Source organism: Hypanus sabinus, chromosome 1, assembly GCF_030144855.1.
Source record: "Hypanus sabinus isolate sHypSab1 chromosome 1, sHypSab1.hap1, whole genome shotgun sequence".
Lineage (NCBI taxonomy): Eukaryota > Metazoa > Chordata > Chondrichthyes > Myliobatiformes > Dasyatidae > Hypanus > Hypanus sabinus.
Genome location: NC_082706.1, coordinates 183,207,449 through 183,233,588, shown reverse-complemented (window position 1 = coordinate 183,233,588; position 26,140 = coordinate 183,207,449). Strand labels below are relative to the sequence as shown.

The window sequence follows — 26,140 nt, the reverse complement described above, 5'->3', positions numbered from 1 at the left end:
GGTGACTAGTGGTGTTCTGCAAGAATCGATATTGGGACTGCTTCTTTTCATGTTGTTTGTTAAAGATTTAGATGACAGAATTGATGGCTTTGTGACCAAGTTTTCAGACAATATGAAGATGGGTGGAGTGACAAATGTGTTGAGGAAGTAGACAGTCTGTGGAAGGACTTAGACCAGGGGTGGGCAAACTTTTTGACTTGAGGGCCACAAAGGGTTCTAAAATTTGACAGGGGGGCCGGACCAGGAGCAGATGGACGGAGTGTTTTGGTAATACACCTCATAAGAGAAAATAAAATATCATGGGATATGTAGAAAACATGTGCTTTAATTTCAATTGAAAATGAACAAACGCATTACAACAAAATATCTGTCTTTGAAGTCCCATGGTATTTAGCTATTTATTGAAATGTCTTTTAAAACACTGAAAATTAAATGAATAAAATACAGCTTTTTTTAATAGTAACAGTTATTATTTTAAAGCACTGAAAATTCTGTTATCCTTCAAGATATTATCATCATCACTCTCCTCCTGACTGTCTTTATTTCAAAAACGGTAGGAGATGCAGGTCTACTTGTCCTACTCCTTCTTATTCAATTGTCCCCTGTGCCAAAACTCAACAACGACCCGCACAATGACAGAACAGTGAGAGCGCGCCAATATGCGGAGCTCTGTGCTTGCAAATCCCCGCAGGCTATCTCCCTTAGCCGGAACGCTGGCTAATTGTGAGCCGGTTCGGATGTGCCAGTAAATGGGTCGCCACAAGGTCACAAAGTAAAGCGCAAATGTGGAGTAATACGCTGCACCACAACAAAGGTCAATGTATATAGAGTGCGTCATCTATTGGGAAAACGCCAGAATTGCAGGGAAAAAACGTTAACAAGGTTTATTAATATAATTTCATCAAGTTCTGCGGGCCGGATTAAAAAGCTTAACGGGCCGCATATGGCCCGCGGGCCATAGCTTGCCCATGCCTGACTTAGATTAGGAGAATGGGCAAAGAATGCCAAGTGGAATACAATGTAGGGAAGTGCATGGTCATTGGTAGGAAGTATAAAGGCGTGGATTACTTTCTAAATGGAGAGAAAAATCAGAAGTCAGAGGTGCAAAGGGACCTGGGAATCCTCATACACGATTCTCTAAAGATTAACTTGCAGGTTGAGTTAGTAGTAAGAAAGTAAATGCAGTGTTATCACTCATTTTGAGAGGACTAGAATATAAAAGTAAGGATATCATTCAGAGGCTGTATAAGGCATTGGTTAGACTTCACTTGGGCCCCTTATCTAAGTAAAGATGTGCTGGTATTAGGGGGGGGTCTGGAGGAGGTTCATGAGAATGACTCTGGAATGAAACGATTAACGTATGAGGAATGTTTGATAGCTCTGGCCATGTACTTCTGGAGTTTAGAAGAATGGCAGGTGTGGGGGGGGGGTGGGTTGATCTCATTGAAACATATTACATTTTGTAAGGCCGAGACAGAGTGGATGTGAACAGGATGCTCGCTATAGTGGGTGAGTCCAGGACCAGAGGGCACGGCTTCAAAATAGAGGGGCGTCCATTTAGAACAGAGATGCAGAGGAATTTCTTTAGCCAGAGGATGGTGAATCTGTGGATGTACAAAAAAGCTGGATGAACTCAGCAGGTCAGGCAGCATCCATTGAAAGAAGCAGTCTTGGGTCGAAACCCTTTATCAGGACTAAAGAAGGAGGGGGCAGGGGCCCGATAAAGAACGTGGGGAGAGGGTGGAAAACCAATCAGAGGAAAGATCAAGGGGTGGGGGAGGGGATAGGCAGGTAGGCAGGAGAGGTGAAGAAGGAATCTAAGGGGAAAGCACTATGGGTAGTAGAAGAAGGCAGAGTCATGAGAGGTGATAGGCAGCTAGAAGTGGAGACAGAGTAGAGGTGGGATGGGGAAGGGAGAGGGAAGGAATTACCAGAAGTTGGAGAATTTGATGTTCATACCAAGCGGCTGGAGACTACCCAAACGGTAGATGAGATGTTGTTCCTCCAACCGAAGTTTGGCCTCGTCATGGCAGTAGAGGAGGCCATGTATGGACAAATCTGAATGGGAATGAGAGGGAGAGTTGAAGTGAGTGGCAATCGGGAGATCCTGTCTGTTGTGGCGGACGGAGTGTAGGTGCTCGATGAAGCGGTCCCCTGATCTGCGTTTCGGGTTTCGACCTGAAACGTTGACTCCTTCTGCTGCCCGACCTGCTGAGTTCATCCTGCTTCTTTTGTACGTCTTGATTTGACCATAGCATCTACGGTGCACTTTGTGTTTACTATTTATGAATCTGTGGAGTTTGTTGCCACAGAAGGCTGTTGAGGACAATTCACTTGCATTTTTTAAAGCAGAGGTTGCTGGTTTCTGGATTAGTCAGAGCACAAAAGTTATAGGACAAAGGCAGGAATATGGCCTTGCGAGGGATAATATATCAGCCATGATGGGATGTTGGCGCAGACTCGATAGGCTGAATGGCCTAATTCTGTTCCTATGTCTTATACTTGTATGGACAAACATTTCCAGTTTTTATGATGGAATTGAACACAGTATACATAGATATCCAACAGATTTTGAAGAGGTTATGAAATTAGGGCAGAATAAAAAAATTATATGAAACTGATTGCAAGTAAAAAGAACACACAAGGGACTTTTTCCAGTGAAGTTGGCAGTGTATAATATTATCCTAAAGCATTTTGCTTTGAAAGCAGATCCAAGCTTTCGAATCTCTCTGCTGGAGTGTTGTGCAGCATCTGTCTGCTTCTCACTTGCTGTGACAGTATTTTTGACACTTCAGTTTCAATGGTAATCACATGATTTTCTACACATTCAGTATGTTACAGTGGCATGCAGAAGTTCGGGCACCCCGGTCAAAATTTCTGTTACTTTGAATAGCTAAGCGAGTAAAAGATGACCTGATTTCCAAAAAGGCATAAAATTAAAGACATATTTCTTTAACATTTTAAGCAAATTTATTTTTTTGTTTCCATCTTTTACAGTTTCAAAATAACAATAAAGGACAATAGACAGTAGGTGCAGGAGTAGGCCATTCGGCCCTTCTAGCCAGCACCGCCGTTCACTGTGATCATGGCTGATCATCCACAATCAGTACCCCGTTCCTGCCCTCTCCCCATATCCCTTGACCCCGCTATCTATAAGAGCTCTATCTAACTCTCTCTTGAATGCATCCAGATACTTGGCCTCCACTGCCTTCTGGGGCAGAGCATTCCACATATCCACCACTCTCTGGGTGAAAAAGTTTTTCCGCATCTCTGTTCTAAATGGCCTACCCCTTATTCTTAAACTGTGGCCTCTAGTTCTGGACTCGCCCATCAGCTTCCTGCCTCCAGCATGTCCAATCCCTTAATAATCTTATATGTTTCAATCCGATCCCCTCTCATCCTTCTAAATTCCAGTGTATACAAGCCCAGTCGCTCCAATCTTTCAACATACGACAGTCCCGCCATCCCGGGAATTAACCTTGTGAACCTACGCTGCACTCCCTCAATAGCAAGAATGTCCTTCCTCAAATTTGGAGACCAAAACTGCACACAATACTCCAGGTGGGGTCTCACCAGGGCCCTGTACAGCTGCAGAAGGACCTCTTTACTCCTATACACAATTCCTCTTGTTATAAAGGCTGGCATGCCATTAGCTTTCTTCACTGCATGCTTGCTTTCATTGACTGATGTACAAGAACACGTAGATCTCTTTGTACTTCCCCTTTTCCTAACTTGACTCCATTTAGGTAGTAATCTGCCTTCCTGTTCTTGCCACCAAAGTGGATAACCTCACATTTATCCACATTAAACTGCATCTGCCATACATTTGCCCACTCACCCAACCTGTCCAAGTCACCCTGCATTCTCATAACATCCTCCTGATATTTTACACTGCCACCCAGCTTTTTGTCATCAGCAAATTTGCTAATGTTACTTTTAATCCCTTCATCTAAATCATTAATGTATATCGTAAACAGCTGTGGTCCCAGCACCAAAGCTTGCGGTACCCCACTGGTCACAGCCTACCATTCTGAAAGGGACCCGTTCATCACTACTCTTTGTTTCCTGTCAGCCAGCCAATTTTCAATCCATGTCAGTATTCTGCCCCCAATACCATGTGCCCTAATTTTGCCCACTAATCTCCTATGTGGGACTTTATCAAAGCCTTTCTGGAAGTCCAGGTACACTACATCCACTGGCTCCCCCTTGTCCATTTTCATAGTTACATCCTCAAAAAACTCCAGAAGATTAGTCAAGCATGATTTGCCCTTCATAAATCCATGCTGACTCAGACTGGTCCTTCTACTGCTATCCAAATGTGTCGTAATTTCCTCTTTTATAATTGACTCCAGCATCTTTCCCACCACTGTCGTCAGGTTAACTGGTCAATAATTCCCTGTTTTCTCTCTCCCTCCTTTCTTGAAAGGTGGGACAACATTAGCCACCCTCCAATCAGCAGGAACTGTTCCTGAATCTGTAGAACATTGGAAAATGATTACCAATGCTTCCACGATTTCTAGAGCCACCTCTTTAAGGAAAAGGGCCCGAAGCAAAAGTTTGGGCACCTTGCATGGTCAGTACTTAGTAACACCCCCTTTGGCAAGTACCACAGCTTGTAAACACTTTCTGTAGCCAGCTAAGGGTCTTTCAGTTTGCCCATTCTTCCTTGTAAAAGGCTTCTAGTTCTGTGAGATTCTTGGGCTGTCTTGCATGCACTGCTGTTTTGAGGTCTATCCACAGATTTTCCATGATGTTTAGGTCAGGGGACTGTGAGGGCCACGGCAAAACCTTCAGCTTGCGCCTCTTGAGGTAGTCCATTGTGGATTTTGAGGTGTGTTTAGGATCATTATCCTGTTGTAGAAGCCATCCTCTTTTCATCTTCAGCTTTTTTTTACAGACAGTGTGATGTTTGCTTCCAGAATTTGTTGGTATTTAATTGAATTAATCCTTCTTCTATGTTCCCCATGCCACTGGCTGCAACACAAGCCCAAGGCATGATTGATCCACCCCCGTGCTTAACAGTTGGAGAGGTATTCTTTTCATGAAATTCTTCCCCCCTTTTTTCTCCAAACATACCTTTGCTCATTGCGGCCAAAAAGTTCTATTTTAACTTCATCAGTTCACAGGACTTGTTTCCAGAATGCATCAGGATTGTTTAGGTGTCCCTTGGTAAACTTCGGATGCTGAATTTTGTGGTGAGGATGCAGGAAAGGTTTTCTTCTGATGACTGTTCCATGAAGGTCATATTTGTGCAAGTGTCGCTGCACAGTAGAACAGTGCACCACCACTCCAGAGTCTGCTAAATCTTCCTGAAGGTGTTTTGCAGTCAAGTGGGGGTTTTGATTTGCCTTTCTAGCAATCCTACGAGCAGTTCTCTAGGAAAGTTTTCTTGGTCTTCCAGCCCTTAACTTGACCTCCACCATTCCCGTTAACTGCCATTTCTTAATTACATTACGAACTGAGAAAGCAGCTATCTGAAAATGCTTTGCTATCTTCTTATAGCCTTTTGCTTTGTGGGCATCATTTATTTTAATTTTCAGAGTGCTAGGCAGCTGCTTAAAAGAGCCCATGGCTGCTGATTGTTGGGACAAGGTTTGAGGAGTCAGGGTATTTATAAAACTTTGAAATTTCCATCACCTGGCCTTTCCTAACGATGACTGTGAACAAGCCAAAGCCCTAACAAGCTAGTTAAAGTCTGAAACCTTGGTAAAAGTTATCTGAGAGCTCAGATCTCTTGGGGTGCCGCCCAAACCTTTGCATGGTGCTCCTTTCCTTTTTTTTCACTCTAAAATTGTGCAAAACAAAAATAATACACTAATCTTGCTTAAAACGTTGAAAAGAATGTTTCATCGTTAATTTTATGACTGTTGGAAATCAGTTCATCTTCTACTCAACTATTCACCGTAGCAGAAATATTGACCAGGGGTGCCCAAACTTTTGCATGCCACTGTACATGCCGAAAATGAGAGACTGCTGTTACATAAGTGGTTTATGGAATACTGATGTAATTAAATCCTTTATCCCTTATCCACCTTCAGTGCTATTTTTAATGTCCTATAGCTCTGAAATCCATTTGCAGTTTTGGTCCTACTGCTATATTTATTTAATTTGTTTATTACCTTGGACTGATTTCACATGTGGGACATTGCATTTGATCTAAAAATAAATATGTGTTTTTATGTTTTGATGAATGGACATTTAGTGGGTCTTCTTATTAAAGCAAACATAGTGTTAGGGTGAAACTTTTAAAAGTGTAAAATTATTGGTTTTAAAAATTGTTCACCTTATAAGTTATGTCATGTTTGTAATCTCTGCTAAGGCATAGGTTTTTACTAAGGTTACTTTTTCCTATTTTTGTATCCACCTTCAGTTATACAGAGTTTCTATCATTTGCCAACAAGCCTCTGAAATTATAGTCTTGAAGTTTTTTAGCTGGCACAAGGTGTGATTTTTACTAGAATTATGGCATGTGCAAAATGCACTCGAACTATTGGACTAAAATTACTGCATGCTGATTTTTCACATCTGCTGTTGCTCTCTAATTACGATGCAATATACAACTACAAATGTAAAAATTATAAACGTTTTTGTTGGTCCTTACAGGTAAATATTTGAAATTCACGGTGGCATGTGATAAGAATATGAGAGATGGGCGAAAGAGTTGGCCAGTCGGCGTTTCGCCCTGCTCCACCATTCAAAGTAATCATGATGGATCTACCTAGATCGCGTCTCGTCTCTGCTAGCTCCCCAGAGCCTCCAGTTCTCTGATTGTTCAAAAATGTGTCTGTTCCCTCTTTTCAAATAGACCCAATAGTTGAGAATTTGTGCAGAATTCCAGAGGTTCATTTTCTCTGTGAGAAGAAATTCTTATTTGTCTGGGTTTTAAATGGCCACCCCTAATTTTGTAAGCTTGTCTCCTTGTTCAAGATTGGTATATTATTGTCACACCTATCACAGTACAGTGGAAAAACTTTGTTTTGCATACCACTTATACACATCATTTCATCATATTGACACAAGGCCAAAGCAATAGATAATTGCTGAATATCCCTTTGCTGTTGCAGAGAATGCAGAGCAGGCAGACAAAACGTAAGACCATGACAAGGTAAATTGTGAGGTCAAGAGTCCTTATTGCAGTGAGCTAGAAGCTGTCCTTGACTATGTGTTTTCATGCTGTTCTATCTTCTGCCTCTCTTTTACCGCAGTCCCTAAGAAGTTTCTGCGCTTGGATTTGTTTCACGCATGTGGCTGTGTGGCTAAGCACAGCTCCGACACCATAGCCAAGTTTGCCAGTGACACCGCTGTTGTGGGTCATATACAAGGTGGTGATAAATCAGCATACAGCAGGGAGATTGAAAATTTGGCTGAGTGGTGTCATAATAATAACCTCTCACTCAATGTCAGCAAGACCAAGGAGCTGATTGTAGATTTCAGGAGAGGGCAACCAGAGGTCAATGGGCCAGTCCTCACTGGAGGACCAGAGGTGGAAAGGGTAAGCAACTTTAAATTTCAGGGTGTCACTGTCTCAGAGGACCTGTCCTGGACACATCATATAAATGTAATTCAAAGAAAGCATGACAGCCCCTTAGTTCCTTAGGAGTCTGCGGAGATTTGACATGTCATCAAAAACCTTGGCAAACTTCTATAGATGTGTGGTGGAGAGTGTGCTGACTGGCTGTATTACTGCCTGGTATGGGAACACCAATGCCGTTAAATGGAAAATACTGCAAAAAGTAGTGGAACTGGCCCAGAATGTCACAGGTAAAACGCTTCCAATCATGAAACTTTGCCATAGAAAAGCACCATCAATCATCAAAGATCCTCACCACCTAGGATGTGCTCTCTTTTCACTGCTGCTATCAGGTAGAAGGTACAAGTGCGTCAGGACTCATACCACCAGGTTCAAGAACAGTTACTACTCCTAACAAAAGGCAATAACTACACTTATTCTATTTCTGGTGTTACAACAACTGCTTTTCTCACTTCAAGGACTCTTTATCTTGTTATTTCATGCTCTCGTTGTTTATTGCTATTTATTTGTGTTTGCATTTGTGCAGTCTGTTGTTCATTGATCTTGTTCACAGTTACTGTTCTATAGATAGACAATAGGTGTAGGAGTAGGCCATTCGGCCTTTTGAGCCAGCACCACCATTCAATGTGATCATGGCTGATCATACACAATCAGCACCCCGTTCCTGCCTTCTCCCCATATCCCTTGACTCCAGTATCTTTAAGAGCTTTATCTAACTCTTTCAGCTAAGTATGGCTGCAGAAAAATGAAAATGAATCTCAGGGTTGTATGTAGTGATGTGTATGTACTCTAATAATAAATTTTACTTTGAACTTCTGAACTTTGAAATCACCTTCCTTTTCCTCAATTTCAGATAATACAGAAATAATTTACTTAGTTACTCGTCATTGATATATTCAAAATAAGAAAAAAATTTCAAAGGAAAGAAAGACACTGCTGTGGCTGACAAGTGAAGTCAGAGGCAAAGTAAAAGCAAAAGAGAGGGCATACAAGGAAGCCAGAACTAGTGGGAAGATAGAGAATTGGGAAGCTTTTAAAAACTTCCAAATGGAAACTCAGAAGGTAATTCCGAAGGAGAGGATGAATTACGAGAGGGAGCTGGCGACTAATATCAAAGGAGATACTAAAATCTTTTTTAGGTATGTAAAGGGTAAAAGAGAGTTGAGGGTAGATATAGGACCAATAGAAAATAATGCTGGAGATATTGTAATGAGAGATGCAGAGATAGCAGAGAAACTGAATGCGTATTTTGCATCAGTCTTCACAGTGGAAGACGCCTGCAGTGTACCGGACATTCAAGAGTGTCAGGAAAGTGAAGTTTGTACAATGAAAATTATGACTGAGAAGGTGCTCAGGAAGCTTAATGGTCTGAGGGTGGATAAATCTCCTGGTCCTGATGGAATGCACCCTCTGGTTCTGAAGGATGTAACTGGAGAGATTGCGGAGGCATTAACAATGATCTTTCAAGAATTGATAGATTCTGGCATTGTACTGGATGACTGGAAAATTGCAAATGTTCCTCTGCTATTTAAGAAGGGTGGGAGGCAGCAGAAAGGAAACTATAGACCTGTAGCCTGACATTAGTGGTTGGGAAGTTGTTGGAGTTGATTGTTAGGGATGAGATTATGGAGTACTCGGTGGCACATGACAAGGTAGGTCAAAGCAGCATGGTTTCCTGAAAGGAAAATCCTGCCTGACAAACCTATTGTAATTCTTTGAGGAAATTACAAGCGGGAAAGACAAAGGAGATGCAGTAGATACGGTGTACTTGGATTTTCAGAAGGCCTTGACAGGGTGCCGTATATGAGGCTGATTAGCAAGATAAGAGCCCATGGAAATACAAGAAGTTACTAGCATAGGTAGAGCACTGGCTGGTCAGCAGAAAACAGAGAATGGGAATAAAGGGATCCTATTCTGGCTGGCTGCCAGTTACCAATGGAGTTCCACAATGGAGTTTTACGATGTATGTCAATGATTTGGACTGTGGTATTAATGGATTTGTGGCTAAATTTGCTGATGATACAAAGATAGCTGGAGGAGCGGGTAGTGTTGAGTAAGCAGAGAGCCTGCAGAAAGACTTAGACAGTTTAGGGGAATGGGCAAAGAAGTGAAATGAAATACAATGTTGGAAAGTGTATGGTCATGCACTTTGGTGGAAGAAATAAACGGGCAGACTATTATTTAGATGGGGAGGGAATTCAAAATGCAGAGATGCAAAGGGTTCTTGGGAGTCCTTGTGCAAGATACCCTAAAGGTTAACTTCCAGGTTGAGTCGGTTGTGAAGAAGGCGAATGCAATGTTGGTATTCATTTCTAGGGTTATAGAATATGAGCAGGGATGTGATGTTGAGGCTCTATAAGGCACTAGTGAGACCACACTTAGAGTATTGTGTGCAGTTTTGGGCTCCTTATTTTAGAAAGGATATGCTGACATTGGAGAGCGTTCAGAGAAGATTTCCGAGAATGATTCCAGGAATGAAAAGGTTAGCATATGAGGAACATCTGACAGCTCTTGAGCTGTATTCCCTGGAGTTCAGGAGAATGAGGGGGGGGGGGGGGATCCAAATGTTAAAAGGCCTGAACAGATTAGATATGGCAAAGTTACTTATCATGGTAGGGGATTCTAGAACAAGAGGGCATGACTTCAGGATTGAAGGACATCCTTTTAGAACTGAGATGCAGAGAAATTAGCAGGTGGTAAATCTGTGGAATTTGTTGCCACGAGCGGCTGTGGAAGCCAAGTCATTGGGTGTATTTAAGACAGTGTATATAGATTCTTGATTAGCCAGGGCATCAAAGGATATGGCACGAAGGCAGGGGAGTAGGGATGACTGGAAGAATTGGATCAGCCCATGATTGAATGGCAGAGCAGACTCGATGGGCCGAATGGCCCACTTCTGCTTCTATATCTTATGGTCTTATTGGACCGCATTCACATCCCAGTAACTAAATGTCAGGACTGGTTTTACTCCCAAAGAGGTCTTATTTATTTGGGAACCATAAAAAGTCAAAACCAGCTTCTGAAATTACTTTGGATATGAAAAAGTTGTTTGAAGCTTTTGTTTACTCTCAATGCGTTAATCTGAGGGGCAATCAGTTGCTTGTTTTGAAATGTAGCTGTTTAAATTTTCTTCTCAAATTTGAAGCCAGCAGGATGCAACTTTTTATCTATTTTTAAAATAATATCTGTAAGATCATGATCCTTTTAAAATTATAAACATGAATTTACTCACAGGATGCTTATTATACTCTGATTAGATGGGTGTGCTCAATACTGTAAGGACTGATAATTGCTTTCTGGGAACAATACAATGTACAATACCTATTTCTGAGTGAGGAATTGGAAGCAAAATCAGGGCTGAATTGAAATACTGAAAAAAATGTTTCTTTGAAACAGCTGGATCTGGTAGTTACTATCTCTAACAGGTGACCAAAACATTTATATGATTGTTAATATTTTGTGTGTGATTTCTATAACAGTCAATTTTCAAATGCAGCACAGAAATCCTCAAGATATATATCATTATACAATGATGAAAATGATTTGCAACTTTGTTTATTTGCAACTTGCAGCTTAAAGCAGGGCTTACAACTGGAATGGCACAACTTTTAAAGAAATACAGGGTTGTTGTAGTGGCCTTTGTTCCATCTCACTTTATCTGGATACATTTGCCGAGGTTTTCCCACCATCATCTTTGCAAACTTTTTGTTACAAGAGTGCCCTCTGTTACTATTGATCCTTCTCTTTGACTCTTCAATATCTTTGTAATTCATTCAACTCATTTATTTTTGAAAATACTTGTGTCAACATTTTAGGGAAAACCTGTCATTTATGATTCACATAAAAATAAGGCCAAGCATAATTTGTTGCTGTGATCCCAACACAAAACTTGCATTTTTTTTGTCGTGTAAGGAGTTATTGCAATCAGTAGTTATCCTCATGCTCTGTATCCTGGGCACATACTTGTTATATATGTGAATATATAAGATAATGGGGGCCATAATTTACTGCAAATTATTTCCATTTTAATATCATTCTGCTTTGTATACACCTTCCTGCCTGCTGTGGATAATTAAAATTCAATTTTGTTTTTTTACCATTTTGTAGCCTTTTTGGCTCATGAACATTTCTTTCTTTCAGTGATAGAGAATGGCGCAAGTTAAAGTTCAGACTGCAGTAAACCTATCTGGATCTACGATAGGTGTCACAATGCAATCACCATCTGTGGCTACTTCTGTTCCTTTGGTGCTGCAGTCTTCTGTGAATGGGTCAGTCCCAGCCTCGACTTCCAGCTGTGTCAGTCCTGCAGCTGGTCTCGTGGATTCCACTGCTTCTATTAATAACTCACCAGGTGAAAATTTTTTATGAAATCTACAAGCTCTTTTGAATTTGAAGTTTGTGCAGCTTTCAACTGGCTATTTGATATAAAGTGATCAGTGAAAACAATGAAATGCACTTTACTTTGAAAAATTATGTTGCAGTTACTCTAATGAGTGAATTAAGGAAATTGTATTATGCATATTTTCCAAGATTTAGCACATGGAATTTGGGTATCAAAGTTCAGCCAGCCCCAAAATATTTTAATGTGTATGAGGTAATCTGCATCTAAAATAATTTATGATATAACTTTCAATTAGTCTTAGCATAATTTTGATTTTGCAGCTTACTGTCATATTGTATTTATTTCTAATGTTTGAGAGACCTGTGGCAGCCTCCAGCTCATGATACGTGCACAATTCCATTGGATATACTAGCTCTGTTAAGTACCAAGGCCTTAACTTTACACTTGTTAAATCATTCTGTTGTTTTCAAGGATATTCTATTACTTTATAGTGCCATACTATGCAAAGTTTTTCAGTGTTCATAGCATCAGATTTTGTTTATTCTGTTCACAAGTTATAAGCTCCCCATAAACATATTCAGTAGCAAAGATGTGGGCAAAGAAACTACAATGGGAATAGAAAATGCATGCTAAAAGAGCAATGTTAGGATAGTCATGGGAAATATCAATATTCAGGTAAATTAGAAAAATTAGTTTGGTGCTGGATCCCAAGAGGATGAATTTGAAGAATGCCTACAAGAAGGCTTTTTAGAGCAGCTCATGGTTGAGCCCACTGGGGGATCAGATGTACTGGATTGGATGTTGTGCAACAATTAGTGATCATAATGTGATAGAATTTGCCCTGCAATTTGAGAGGGTAAAGCTAAAGTCAGATATAGCAATATTACAGTGGATTAAAGGGAATTACAGGGGTATATGAGAGGAGCTGCCTAATATTGATTGGAAGGAGACACTAGCAGGACTGATGATAGAGCAGCCATGGCTGGAGTTTCTAGGAGCAATCCGTAAGGCACAGGATAGATGCATCTCAAAGAAGAAGTCGTATTCTAAAGGCAGGATGATGCAACTGTAGCTGACAAGAGAAGTCAAAGCCCACATAAAAGCCAAAGGGGGGCATATAATAGAACAAAGATTACTGGGAAATTAGGGGATTTGGAAGCTTTTTTAAAAAAACCAAAGGCAACTAAAAAAGTCATAGAGGGAAAAGGTGGAATATGAAGAAAGGCTAACCACCAATAATAAAGAGGATACCAAAAGTTTCTTAAGATGTACAAAGAATAAAAGAGAGGCGAGAGTAGATAACGGACCACTGGAAAATGATGCTGGAGATGGAGTAATGGAGGACAAAGAAATGGCAGAAAAACCGAATAAGTATTTTGCATCAGTCTTCACCGTGGAAGACACTAGCAGTATGCTGGAAGTTTGAGAGTGTCAGGGCAGGAATCAGTGAAGTTGCCATTACTAGGGAGAAGGTGCTCGGGAAAACTGAAAGGTCTGAAGGTAGATAAATCTCCTAGGCATGCTGGTCTATACCTCAGGGTTCCGAAGGAAGTGGTTGAAGAGTGTGAAGGCATTAGTAATGATCTTTCAAGTATCAATAGATTCTGGCATGCTTCTGGAGGATTGGATCATTGCAAATGCCACTCCACTCAAGAAGGGAGAGAGGTGGAAGAAAGGCAGTTATAGGCCAGTTAGTCTGACCTCAGTGGTTGGGCCGATTGTCGGAGTCAATTGTTGAGGATGTGGTTTTGGGGTACCTAGAAGCACTTAATGAAAAAAAGCCATAGTCATCATGGTTTCCTTAAGGGAAAATCTTGCCTGACAAATCTGTTGGAATTCTTTGAAGAAATACAAAGCAGGATAGACAAAGGGGAGTCAGTTGATTGTGTGTAAATTGGATTTCCAGAAGACCTTCAACAAGGTACCATACGTGAAGCTCCTTAACATGGGATTACAGGAATGATACTAACATGGATAGTGTATTGGCTGATTGGCAGGAGGCAAAGAGTGGGAATAAAAGGAGCCTTTATCTTGTTGGCTGCTGGTTACTAGTGGTGTTCCACAGGGATCTGTGTTGGGACTGCTTCTTTTTATATGTTAGTGATTTGAATGATAGGAATTGATGGCCTTGTGACCAAGCTTGTGGACAATATTAACATAGTGTTGGGGAAGCAGAGGGGCTGCAGAAGGAGTTGGATTACGAGAATAGGCAAAGAAGTGGCAGATGGAATAGAGTGTTGGGAACTGTTTGGTCATGCACTTTGGTAGAAAAAAAGGGTTGACTATTTTGTAAATGGAGAGAAAATACAAAAAAACTGAGGTGCAAAGGGATTTGGGAGTCCTTATGCAGGATCCCCTAAAGGTTAATTTGTAGGTTGAGTTGGTGGTGAGAAAGACAAAGACAATGAAGTTCTTTTGAAATGAGTGCTTGGAATATAAAAAGCTAGGATATAATGTTGAGACTTTATAAGGCAGTGGTGAGGCTACACTTGGTCTATTGTGAGCAGTTCTGGGCCCCTTATCTAAGGAAGCAAGTGCTGACATTGGAGGGGGTTCAAAGTAAGTTCACAAAAAAGGTTCTGCAACTGAAAGGCTTATCATATGAGCGTTTGATGCACTCACTGGCATTCAGAAGAATGATGGGTGGTCTCATTGAAACTGTGCAGAAGGACTTGGGAGTGCTTGTGCATGAATCACAAAAGATTGGTTTGCAGGTGCAGCAGGCTATCAAGAAGGCAAATGGAATGTTGGACTTCACTGCTAGAGGGATTGAACTTGAGAGCAGGGAGGTCATGCTGCAACGGTACGAGGTACTGGTGAGGCTGCACCTGGAGTACTGCATGCAGTTCTGGTCTCCTTACTTAAGGAAGGATATACTGGCTTTGGAGATGGTACAGGGAGGTTCACCAGGTTGACTGCAGAGATGAGTGAGTTGGACTTTGAGGAAAGATTGAGCTGCCTAGGACTGTACTTGCTGGAATTCAGAAGAAAGAGATATCTTATAGAAACTTATAACATTATAGAGAGGATAGATAAGATAGAGGCAGGAAAGTTGTTCCACTGGCTGGTGTGACTAGAGCTAAGAGACATCGCCTCAAGATTTGGGGGAGTAGATTTAGGACGGAGATGAGGAGGAACTACTTTTCCCAGAGAGTAGTGAATCTGCCAAATGAAGCAGTGGAGGCTGCCTCAATAAGTATATTTAAGACAAGGTTTTTGCCTAGTAGGGGAATTAAGGGTTATGACAAAAAGACAGGTAGGTGGAGATGAGTCCATGGCCAGATCAGCCATGATATTGAATGGCAGAGCAGGTTCGACGGGCCAGATGGCCTACTCCTGCTCCTATTTCTTATGTTCTTATGTAAACCTATTGAATGTTGAAGATACTCTTAGATTGGATGTGGAGAAGGTGATTCTAATCGTGGGGGAGTCCAGGACACAGCCTCAGAATAGAAGGATGTCCAATTAGAATGGAGATGAGGAATTTATTTAGCAGAGAGTGGTGAATCTGTGGAATTCGTTGCCACAGATGTCTGTGGAGGCCAAGTCAGTAGGCATGATTGAAAGATTCTTGGTTAGGCCTGACATGAAGGGTTATTGGGAAAGGTAATAGTTTGGGGCTGAGCGGGAAATGGAACAGCTACAATGAAATGGCAGACCAGACTTGATGGACTAACTGACTTAATTCTTCTATACCTTATTTGAACAGTTCAAACTGTTTATATATATATATATATATATATATATATATATATATATATATATATATATATATATATATATATATTGCTTAAAACAGAAAGCTAGCTTACTTTATAGTATGTAATAAAATGGTTCGGGAGAATTAATATTAGTATAGCTCCAAGCAAACTAGAAAAGCAAGCAATTGTCAGAAATTTCTTGTATACGCTATTTGTTGATGATGAAAAATCTTGTATATGTGAAATTAGTTTTCTGATCATTTAACAGGCAGTCGAGTTTTACCCAGAGTATTTGAAAATGTGTATTTTATACCTTGCCTATTCAGAATAGGCTTGGATTAAAGATTCCTCAATTTTTGTTTCCTGTTTGTTTTTAATGAAGGAGGAATCAACACTCCCTCTAACTTATTTTTACAGCTGCATGGACAACCATTGCTGTGAGCAGGAAATCTTTACACGGCTAGAAAACTCTGCAGCACTTTAAATGTTTTCTTTGTAATATGCATACTGTAAATATTTAGAATAAAAATTAAAGATCTCATACTTTGAAATACAGTAGAACAAAGAAAGTCTTTCATGTTTCATGAATTTTTTGTAGCTGCATAAAATTTCCAGCTGTGATGACAAAGGCAATGTTTGCAGGAGCATTTCGGTTACTGTGCAGCCGTGCACCAGCACAGCTTAGAGGGAGCAGTGGTAGGAGTGGATTTAGTTCAGTGCCTGATCTAACTGGTCTTCCTAACCAGTCATGTTTGTGGACTTGAATATTGATTGGTGTGTGTTGTAAAAACACAGATTTATAACAGTCCTGTTGACAAATGTTTTTAATTTGCACTCTTCTCCGGAAGCTAGCAACTTTAGTTGGTAATTTATTTAGTTTGTAATGCAGAGAGGGAATTTGAGTGATTATTTTTAAAAAAGTTTATATTAATGAATAAAACCCACAAAAATGCGAACCAGTGGAATTGCCCAGTTTTTTAATGAGTGCAGGACAATATGTAACTTGAAAATTAAGAAAAAAACTTGGTACCACAGTATTTCAAAGTGCTTGTAAAGCATTATTGGTCAAAAAATTTAGTATGCAGTTTTATGTGATATTAGAGAGAATCACCCAGGGCTTTACAAAGTAGGTTGTGAATCCAACATCTTTTGGAATGGTTTCTCTTTCCAGTGTACTGATTTCTCAATGGCAAAAGACCTGGCAATGATTTTTATTATATTTCCTCATGAATATGAGCTACCACTGATGCTCTTCCCCTTTATGCTTTGAGAATGTGGTGATCTATTCCTGTGAATCTTTGTGGTCAAATGGTTTTGGTGTTCCATGAGTTTTGACTCCCTGCAGTTGAGATCTGCTGGGACTGCTTCTGGAATACCGTGTACTGGCCTTCCTTCCCTACTTCAGGAACTGTGACTTGCATGGCAATGTCCCAGGCCCATGCTTTTCTTGTTCATCTTAGGTGATGAAGATCTTGGGTTTAGTAGATAGCAAAAATGCAGAGATTTTTCAAGCATTTCACTGAAGTTTTGGGTACCAAATGTCAGAGAACACTATGTTAGTGCAGAGCCACCTACTAGTATCATGAATGAAAGAAAAGTTGTATTTTTGTGGTTTAAAAAAAAGCTCCCATGTTTTATCTTGGAATTTTTAACAAAATGTATGAAATTTGGGGTATGTCATTGACTTTTAGCACTTTAAACCAGAAAAAAATTGACATTTGTGGACATTTATAGTTAAGTGATGTGATCTGATGTGTGATTTATTTACTTTTTCTAACATTTTGTGGGATTGGATTTTAATGACCAGTTTCCCAAGTAAGATGGAGGAAGTCATCCTGGTAAAGCTCTGTTTGAACCTAAGTTTACCTGAAGTATTCATAGAAGAATAAATAACTTCAGAATTTTGTTTTCTTCAACTTGCTTGAGATTTGATGTACCTTGACCTAGAGGAAGGGAATGAATGTGATGGTATTGATTTATTATTGTCACATCTACTGAGATCCAGTAGATAAACTTGTGTATGCATGACATCCATACAGTTAATCTTGAAACACGAAATTGAGGCAGTATGAAGGGGAAACAACAACAATGCAGAATATTCCGTCATGGGATGCAAGAGTCACAACAAAGTAGATTTCAAAGTCAAGCATTCATCTTTAAATGCAAAAGGTCCATTGAAGAGAACAGCAGGTTAGAAGCTGTCATTGAACCTAGTGTTGCACACTTTCAGGCTTTTGTATCTTCTGCCTGATGTATCTTTGAAGAGCTTTCTGAGCTTTCTGTTTCATTTTTTTGCTGCCTTAGAAAAGCATTCAACATAATCAGAGTCCGTGGAGGGGAAGCTGGTTTTTGTGATGGACTGAGTTGTGTCCATAACTGCAGATTCTTGTGGGCTTGAGCAGAGCAGTTGGCTTAGCAAGCTGTGTTGCATTTGTATAGTATGCTTTCTTTGGTGCATCTGTGAAAAAAAAAATTGGTGAGGGTAAACCAGGAAATGTCGGATTTCCACGGTGGAAAACTGATGTGCTCTCATGGCCTTGCTTCTACATGACTGGACCAAGTTAAGTTATTGGTAACGCAAACTAGAGAAAACCTGCAGATGCTGGAAATTCAAGCAACACACACAAAATGCTGGTGGAACGCAGCAGCATCTATAGGAAGAAATACAGTTGACATTTTGGGTCAAGACCCTTCGTCAGGACTAACGGAAAAAAGAAATAGTAAGAGATTTGAAAGTGAGAGGGGGAGGGGAGGGATGAAGCTAAGAGCTGGGAAGTTGATTGGCAAAAGGGATACAAGGCTGGAGAAGGGAGAGTATCATAGGATGGAAGGCCTTGGAAGAAAGAAGGGTGGAGGGGAGCACCAGAGGAAGATGGAGAACAGGCAATGAGTTATTGTGAAAGGGAAAGAGAGAAGAAGGGGAGGAGGGTCATTAACGGAAGTTAGAGAAATCAATGTTCGTGTCATCAGGTTGGAGGCTACCCAGCCGGTATATAAGGTGTTGTTTCTCCAACCTGAGTGTGGCTTCATCCTGACAGTAGAGGAGGCCATGCACTGACGTATGGGAATGGAACGTGGAATTAAAATGTGTGGCCACTGGGAGATCCTGCTTTTTCTGGCGGACCGAACGTAGGTGTTCAGCAAAATGGTCTCCCAGTCTGCGTCGGGTCTCACCAATATATAAAAGGCCGCACCGGGAGCACTGGACACAGTATACCACACCAGCCGACTCACAGGTGAAGTGTCGCCTCACCTGGAAGGAATGTCTGGGGCCCTGAATGGTGGTGAGGGAGGAAGTGTAAGGGCAGGTGTAGCACTTGTTCCGCTTACAAGGATCGTGCCACGAGGGAGATTGGTAGGAAGGGATGAGGGGGGATGAATGGACAAGGGAGTCGCATAGGGAGCGATCCCTGCGGAAAGCAGAAGGGGGGAGGGGAAGGTAGTGGGATCCCGTTGGAGGTGGCGGAAATTACGGAGAATTATATGTTGGACCTGGAGGCTGGTGGGGTGGTAGGTGAGGACACGAGGAACCCTATCTCTAGTGGTGTGGCGGGAGGATGGGGTAAGAGCAGATATGCATGAAATGGGAGAGATGCACTTGAGGGCATACTTGATGGTGGAGGAAGGGAAGCCCCTTTCTTTTAAGAAAGGAAGACATCTCCGTTGTCCTGGAGTAAAAAGCCTCATTCTGAGAGCAGATGTAGCAGAGGCAGAGGAATTGAGAGAAGGGGATGGCATTTTTACAAGTAACAGGGTGGGAAGAGGAATAGTCCAGGTAGCTGTGAGAGTCCGTTGGCTTATAGTAACATCAGTAGATAAGCTGCCTTATCTAGAGACAGAGAGATCAAGAAAGGGGAGGGAGGTGTCGGAAATGGACCAAGTAAATTTGAGGGCAGGGTGGAAGCTGGAGGCAAAGTTGATGAAGTTGATGAGCTCAGCACGCGTGTAGGAAGCAGCTCCAGTACAGTCGTTGATGTAGGGAAGGAAAAGTGGGGGACGGATACCAGTATAGGCTTGGAACAAGGACTGTTCCACATAGCCAACCAAAAGGCAGGCATAGTTGGGACCCATACGGGTGCCTATGGCTACACCTTTAGTTTGAAAGAAGTGGGAGGAGCCAAAGGAGAAATTATTAAGAGTAAGGACCAATTCTGCTAGATGCAGGAGAGTGGTGGTAGAGGGGAACTGGTTGGGTTGGAATCCAAAAAGAAACTGAGAGCTTTGAGACCTTCCTGGTGAGGGATGGAGGTATATAGGGACTGGACATCCATGGTGAAACTATGACGATGGGGGCCAGGGAACTTGAAATCATTGAAAAAATCCAGAGCATGAGAAGTGTCATGAACTAGGTGGGAAGGGATTGAACAAGGGAGGATAAAACAGTGTCGAGGTATGCAGAAATGAGTTTGGTGGGGCAGGAGCAAGCTGAAACAATGGGTCTACATGGACAGGCAGGTTTGTCGATCTTGGGTAGGAGGTAGAAATGTGCGGTGCGGGGTGTGGGAACTGAGGTTCGTGGCCTTCTCTAATGGGATGCTTGGTTGTTGATGTAGTGATAGCTCTTCTGGGTTTACTTATGGTTTCAGCCGTATTGTAGAGTGAAATGTTATAAGACTCCCTGAGATCAAGAAGGCTGCCAAATAGTTATTTGATGGTCCAGAGCACACAGAAAATGCTGGAGGAACTCAATAGGTAATGCAGCATCTATGGAGAGGAATCAAAAGTTGATGTTCCTTGGTAGAGGCTTTGGTGTACTTTCTTGGCCATCGTGATTTGATGATTTTTTTTTTAGAAACTTGGTGCACTCAACCTTCTCAATCTCAATACTCTTGATGCATACAGGGGCATTTAGTTAGACAAATAGAAATGTGGCATATTTATTTAATTGCTGGCAGACTAAAAGGTGTTGATGTTCAGTGTGATCTGTGGGGCCTTGTACACTATACTGAGTTCAGTAAGCAATTAGGAAGGAAAATAATGTATTGGCCTTTAATGCACTAGAATTTGAGAACAGAATTGGAGTCCCGGAGTATGAGTAATATTCCTGGAGGAAAAAAAACTCATTGTCTGTCCAAGTTGAAATTAAATGCCAAACACACAGCATAGAGCAAAAAGGAAGTGGCTATAGAGATGGTGGACCCATATGAAGGTTTTAAATACTCACTGATTTCCAAGAGTATACCAGTATTTTGATATAAAACAACAAATGTGATTCCCTGGTTTAAGGGAAAAAAGACAAAATGCAGGTCAGTTATCTTAACAATCATCGCTGGCAAAGTGCTTCAGCTAAAGAAGAAATAGCTAAACATTCAGGAAAGCTTTATCTAATCAAACCAACAAAAAGCAAATCATGACTGATAACTTTGCTTGTGATTTTTGAGGATGCAAAAAGCAGAGTAGATAATTGGGAGCCAGTGGATGTGGTGTATTGGGACTTCTAAAGAGCACTTGACAATGTGCCACTTAAGAGGTTGGTGCACAAATTAGCAGCTTATGGTATTGGAGGAATAGTGTTAGCATGGATTAATAAGTGATTGTCACACAAATAAATGAAACTTTTTTGGCATGGAAGGGCATAACTAGTGTAGTGACACGGGTGTCAGTTCTTTGCAATGGAATATAGATTGAATTGATGAAAATTTAGCAAATTGAATTCAGGTGAGAAAATGTGAGGTCAAGTAATTTTGTTGGAATGGAATCAACAGACAAGATTCAGATTCAGTTTATTGTCATTTAGAAACCACAAATGCAATGCAGTTAAAAAATGAGACAACGTTCCTCCAGAATGATATCACAAAACCATATGACAAAACAGACTACACCAGAAAATCCACATAACGTTTGACAATCCCCAATCCAGAATCTGGAGAGGCTGTCGCATATTAATATCGCGCTACCGTCTTAGCGCATTCCCCAGAAAGGAGCTCCAAATCCACCAGACAAGCAAGACCAAAAACTAAAGCTACAAGACTTGCACAAAAACATAGTTACAACAGTGCAAACAATAGCATAATTAATTAAAAAAAAACAGACCATGGGCACAGTAAAAATAGTCCAATTGTAGCGGTGTGCTACATGCAGCGCTAAAATTACGACACGGAGTCGGTAACTGCAGTCGAAGGAAAAAACTTTATTCGAAATCCTCAGCCTCACTTTTAAGCCTCCCTCAACCTGCCCCCAGTGGCGCAGAGGCTCCAAAGCTCTGTGCTCGCAAACCCCCGTAGGCTATCTAATTGTGAGCCGGTTCGGATGTGCCAGGAAATGGGTCACCACATAACCCCCCCCCCCCCCCCCCAGAACCGGCGATACACCCCCCAATGTCCACAGTCTGGGCTGGAACCTGCTTGGGAGGTCGGCCTCTGCACCAAGGTGCCGGAAACTCGGCCGGTTGCGCCAGGTCCACATGGGCCGGTTTGAGGCGGTCCACCGTGAAAACCTCCTCTTTCCCCCCAATGTCCAGCACGAACGTGGACCCGTTGTTCCAGAGCACCATATACGGCCCCTCGTATGGCCGCTGCAGCGGTGGCCGATGCCCGCTCCTTCGTACAAACAAACTTACAGTTCTGCAGGTCTTTGGGTACGCAGGTCGGGTTTCGCCCGTGCTGTGAAGTGGGTATGGGGGCCAAGTTACCGAGCTTCTCGCGTAGTCTGCCCAGGACTGCTGCGGGATCTTTCTCTTGGGGCTGGTAGGAACTCTCCGGGGACGACCAGGGGCGCGCCGTATACCAACTCGGCCGACAAGGCGTGCAGGTCGTCCTTGGGCGCTGTGCGGATGCCAAGTAGGACCCAGGGAAGCTCGTCTGCCCAGTTGGCTCCTCGCAGGCGGGCCATGAGGGCCGACTTCAGGTGATGGTGGAAACGCTCCACTAGTCCGTTCGACTGTGGGTGGTAGGCAGTTGTGTGGTGCAGCTGAGTCCCCAAGAGGCTGGCCATAGCTGCCCACAGGCTGGAGGTGAACTGGGTGCCTCTGTCGGAGGTAATGTGGGCTGGTACACCAAAGCGGGATATCCAGGTGGCGATCAGGGCTCGGGCGCAAGATTCGGAGGTGGTGTCGGTGAGCGGGACCGCCTCTGGCCATCTTGTGAACCGGTCCACGATAGTCAGGAGGTAACGCGCTCCGCGCGACACTGGCAGGGGGCCCACGATATCCACATGAATGTGGTCGAAACGCTGGTGGGCGGGATGGAACTGCTGCGGTGGGGCTTTGGTGTGCCGCTGCACCTTGGCCGTCTGGCAGTGCATGCACGTTTTGGCCCATTCACTGACCTGTTTGCGGAGTCCGTGCCAAACGAACCTGCTGGAAACCATCCAGACAGTCGTCCGGATGGAGGGATGCGCCAAGTTATGAATGGAGTCGAAAACACGGTGCCGCCAGGCTGTCGGGACGACGGGACGGGGCTGGCCGGTGGCGACGTCACAGAGTAGGGTCCTCTCACCCGGGCCTATGGGGAGGTCCTGGAGCTGCAAACCGGAGACTGCGGTTCTGTAACTCGGAATCTCCTCATCTGCCTGCTGTGCCTCTGCCAGTGCCTCAAAGTCTACCCCTTGGGAAAGGGCATGAACGGTAGGGCGAGAGAGCTCATCCGCCACGACATTGTCCTTACCTGAGACGTGCCGGGCATCCGTCGTGTATTCAGAGATGTAGGACAGGTGGCGTTGCTGGCGGGCTGACCAGGGGTCGGACGCTTTCGTAAACGCAAAGGTAAGCGGTTTGTGGTCCGTGAACGCAGTGAAGGGCCGACCTTCTAGGAAGTACCTGAAATGCCGTATTGCCAGGTAGAGCGCCAACAGTTCCCGGTCGAAAGCACTGTACTTGAGTTCGGGTGGCCGCAGGTGTTTGCTGAAAAACGCCAGGGGTTGCCAGCGACCTGCGATGAGTTGCTCCAGCACCCCACCGACTGCCGTGTTAGATGCGTCCACTGTGAGGGCAGTAGGGGCGTCCATTCTGGGATATACTAGCATTGCGGCGTTCACCAAAGCTTCCTTCGTTTGAACGAAAGCGGCGGCAGACTCCTCGTCCCAGGTAATGTCCTTGCTCGGACCTGACATCAGGGCGAACAGGGGGCGCATGATCCGGGCAGCTGAAGGGAGGAAGCGGTGGTAGAAATTGACCATACCTACGAATTCCTGAAGGCCTTTGATCGTGGTGGGTCGGGGGAAGTGGCGGACCGCATCTACCCTAGCAGGCAGAGGCGTTGCCCCGTCTTTAGTAATCCTGTGGCCCAGGAAGTCAATGGTATCGAGTCCGAACTGGCATTTGGCGGGGTTGATTGTAAGACCGTACTCACTCAGTCGGGCGCAGAGTTGACAGAGGTGGGACAGATGCTCCTGACGACTGCTGCTGGCTATGAGGATGTCGTCCAAATAAATGAACGCGAAGTCCAGGTCCCGTCCCACTGCGTCCATTAACCGCTGGAAAGTCTGTGCGGCATTCTTCAGACCGAACGGCAAACGGAGGAACTCGAAAAGGCCAAACTGGGTGATGAGAGCCATTTTGGGGACGTCATCAGGATGCATCGGGATTTGATGGTACCCTCGGACGAGGTCTACCTTGGAGAAGATTCGTGCACCGTGCAGGTTTGCTGCAAGGTCCTGAATGTGCGGCACAGGGTAGCGGTCTGGTGTGGTAGCCTCGTTCAGCCTGCGGTAGTCGCCGCACGGTCTCCAGCCTCCCGTCGCTTTGGGCACCATGTGCAGGGGGGAGGCCCATGGGCTGTCGGACCGCCGGATGATCCCCAATTCTTCCATCCTCTGGAACTCCTCCTTCGCCAGTCGGAGCTTGTCCGGGGGAAGCCGCCGAGCGCGGGTGTGGAGGGGTGGTCCCTGGGTCGGGATGTGGTGCTGTACGCCGTGTCGGGGCATGGCCGCTGTGAACTGCGGTGCCAGAACCGATGGGAAATCCGCCAGGACCCTGGTGAAGTCGTTGTCAGACAGCATGATGGAGCCGAGGTGAGGGGCTGGCAACTGGGCTGCACCCAGGGAGAACGTCTGAAAGGTCTCGGCGTGTACCAGTCTCTTCCTGGGCAGGTCGACCAGTAGGCTGTGAGCCCGCAAAAAATCCGTACCCAGAAGCGGTTGGGCTACGGCGGCCAGTGTAAAGTCCCACGTGAACTGGCTGGAGCCGAACTGTAGCTGCACCTGACGGGTGCCATAGGTCCTTACTGTGCTGCCATTCACGGCCCTCGGGGGGGCCCCGGTGCCCTGCTGCAGGTGTCGTAACTCGTCGGAGGTAAAACGCTGATCTCGGCACCAGTGTCGACCAAAAACCGGTGTCCCGACCTTCTGTCCCACACATACAGGAGGCTATCCCGATGGCCAGCTGCCGTAGCCATCAGCGGCGGCTGGCCCTGGCGTTTCCTGGGAACTTGCAGGGCGGGCGACAACGGTGGGCTTCTGCGCCCCACCACTGGTGGTAGAAGCACCAGTGTTCCTTGGGCCGGGGGTTGGCGGGCTCTGCGGCCGGGTCTGGACTGGTTTGCTGCTGGGAGCGTGGCTGGGAGATCTGTGCGATGGACGCCCCGCTCACCTTTTTGGCGTTCCACAGCAAGTCCGCCCGGGCTGCCACCTTCCGGGGGGGGTCACTGAAATCCGCGTCGGACAGCAGAAGGCGTATGTCCTCGGGCAGCTGCTCCAGGAATGCCTGCTCAAACATGAGGCAGGGTGTGTGTCCGTCGGCCAGAGACAACATCTCATTCATTAAAGCCGAAGGAGGTCTGTCGCCCAAGCCATCCAGGTGCAGTAAACAGGCAGCCCGCTCGCGCTGTGAGAGTCCGAAAGTCCTGAGGAGCAGGGCTTTGAATTCCATGTACTTGCCGTCTGCCGGGGGAGACTGTACGAACTCCGCGACCTGGGCCGCTGTGTCCTGGTTGAGGGAGCTCACCACGTAGTAGTAGCGGGTGTCTTCTGAGGTGATCTGGTGAACATGGAATTGGGCTTCGGCTTGCTGGAACCATAGGTCCGGGCGCTGTGTCCAGAAACCCGGCAGTTTCAACGAAACCGCATGAACAGAGACGGCGTCGGTCATTTCTGGTCCAAAAATCGTTTGGGCCGTCGGCGTCACCAATTGTAGCGGTGTGCTACATGCAGCACTAAAATTACGACACGGAGTTGGTAACTGCAGTCGAAGGAAAAAACTTTATTCGAAATCCTCAGCCTCACTTTTAAGCCTCCCTCAACCTGCCCCCCGTGGCGCAGAGGCTCCAAAGCTCTGTGCTCGCAAACCCCCGTAGGCTACCTAATTGTGAGCCGGTTCGGATGTGCCAGGAAATGGGTCACCACACAATGATGTTAAAAGACTATAAGTTCAAAAGAAATCACCACACAGTTTCCACAAGACCTCAGGGTCCCGACAGACTCGCCATCCCACGCCGGCAGCAGAAGGGAATACTTCTTCAAGATTATTGTTTAAAGGGAAAGAGGTGACAGTGAGTGAAGTACACATTGTGGTCTCTTTCCATTTAAGTAATAATCTAGGAAGTTAATTAATTAAATGATCGAGGGTCCTGTATAAGAATCCAGGTATTTAAGAAGGTAAATTGCATGCTGCCCTTTATTGCAAAGGGGTGG

At 44.1% G+C, this 26,140-nt stretch overlaps 1 protein-coding gene across 7 annotated transcripts in view; it reads left to right on the top strand.

The window, feature by feature from the left end:
• The window catches only part of stau2 (staufen double-stranded RNA binding protein 2), a 325,427-nt gene that overhangs the window by 24,263 nt on the left and 275,024 nt on the right, over positions 1 to 26,140 (top strand). For 6 of the 7 annotated variants that reach the window (XR_009514472.1, XM_059982913.1, XM_059982922.1 and 3 more), the window contains one exon: positions 11,672 to 11,882. Coding sequence is in view for 6 of the 7 variants with exons in the window: in XM_059982913.1 (XP_059838896.1) it covers positions 11,681 to 11,882 (202 nt within the window). In the remaining variant the exon portion in view is untranslated. Of the gene's footprint in view, positions 1 to 6,603; positions 6,700 to 11,671; positions 11,883 to 26,140 lie in introns of all 7 variants that reach the window. The other variant, XM_059982886.1, reaches the window with a different exon arrangement.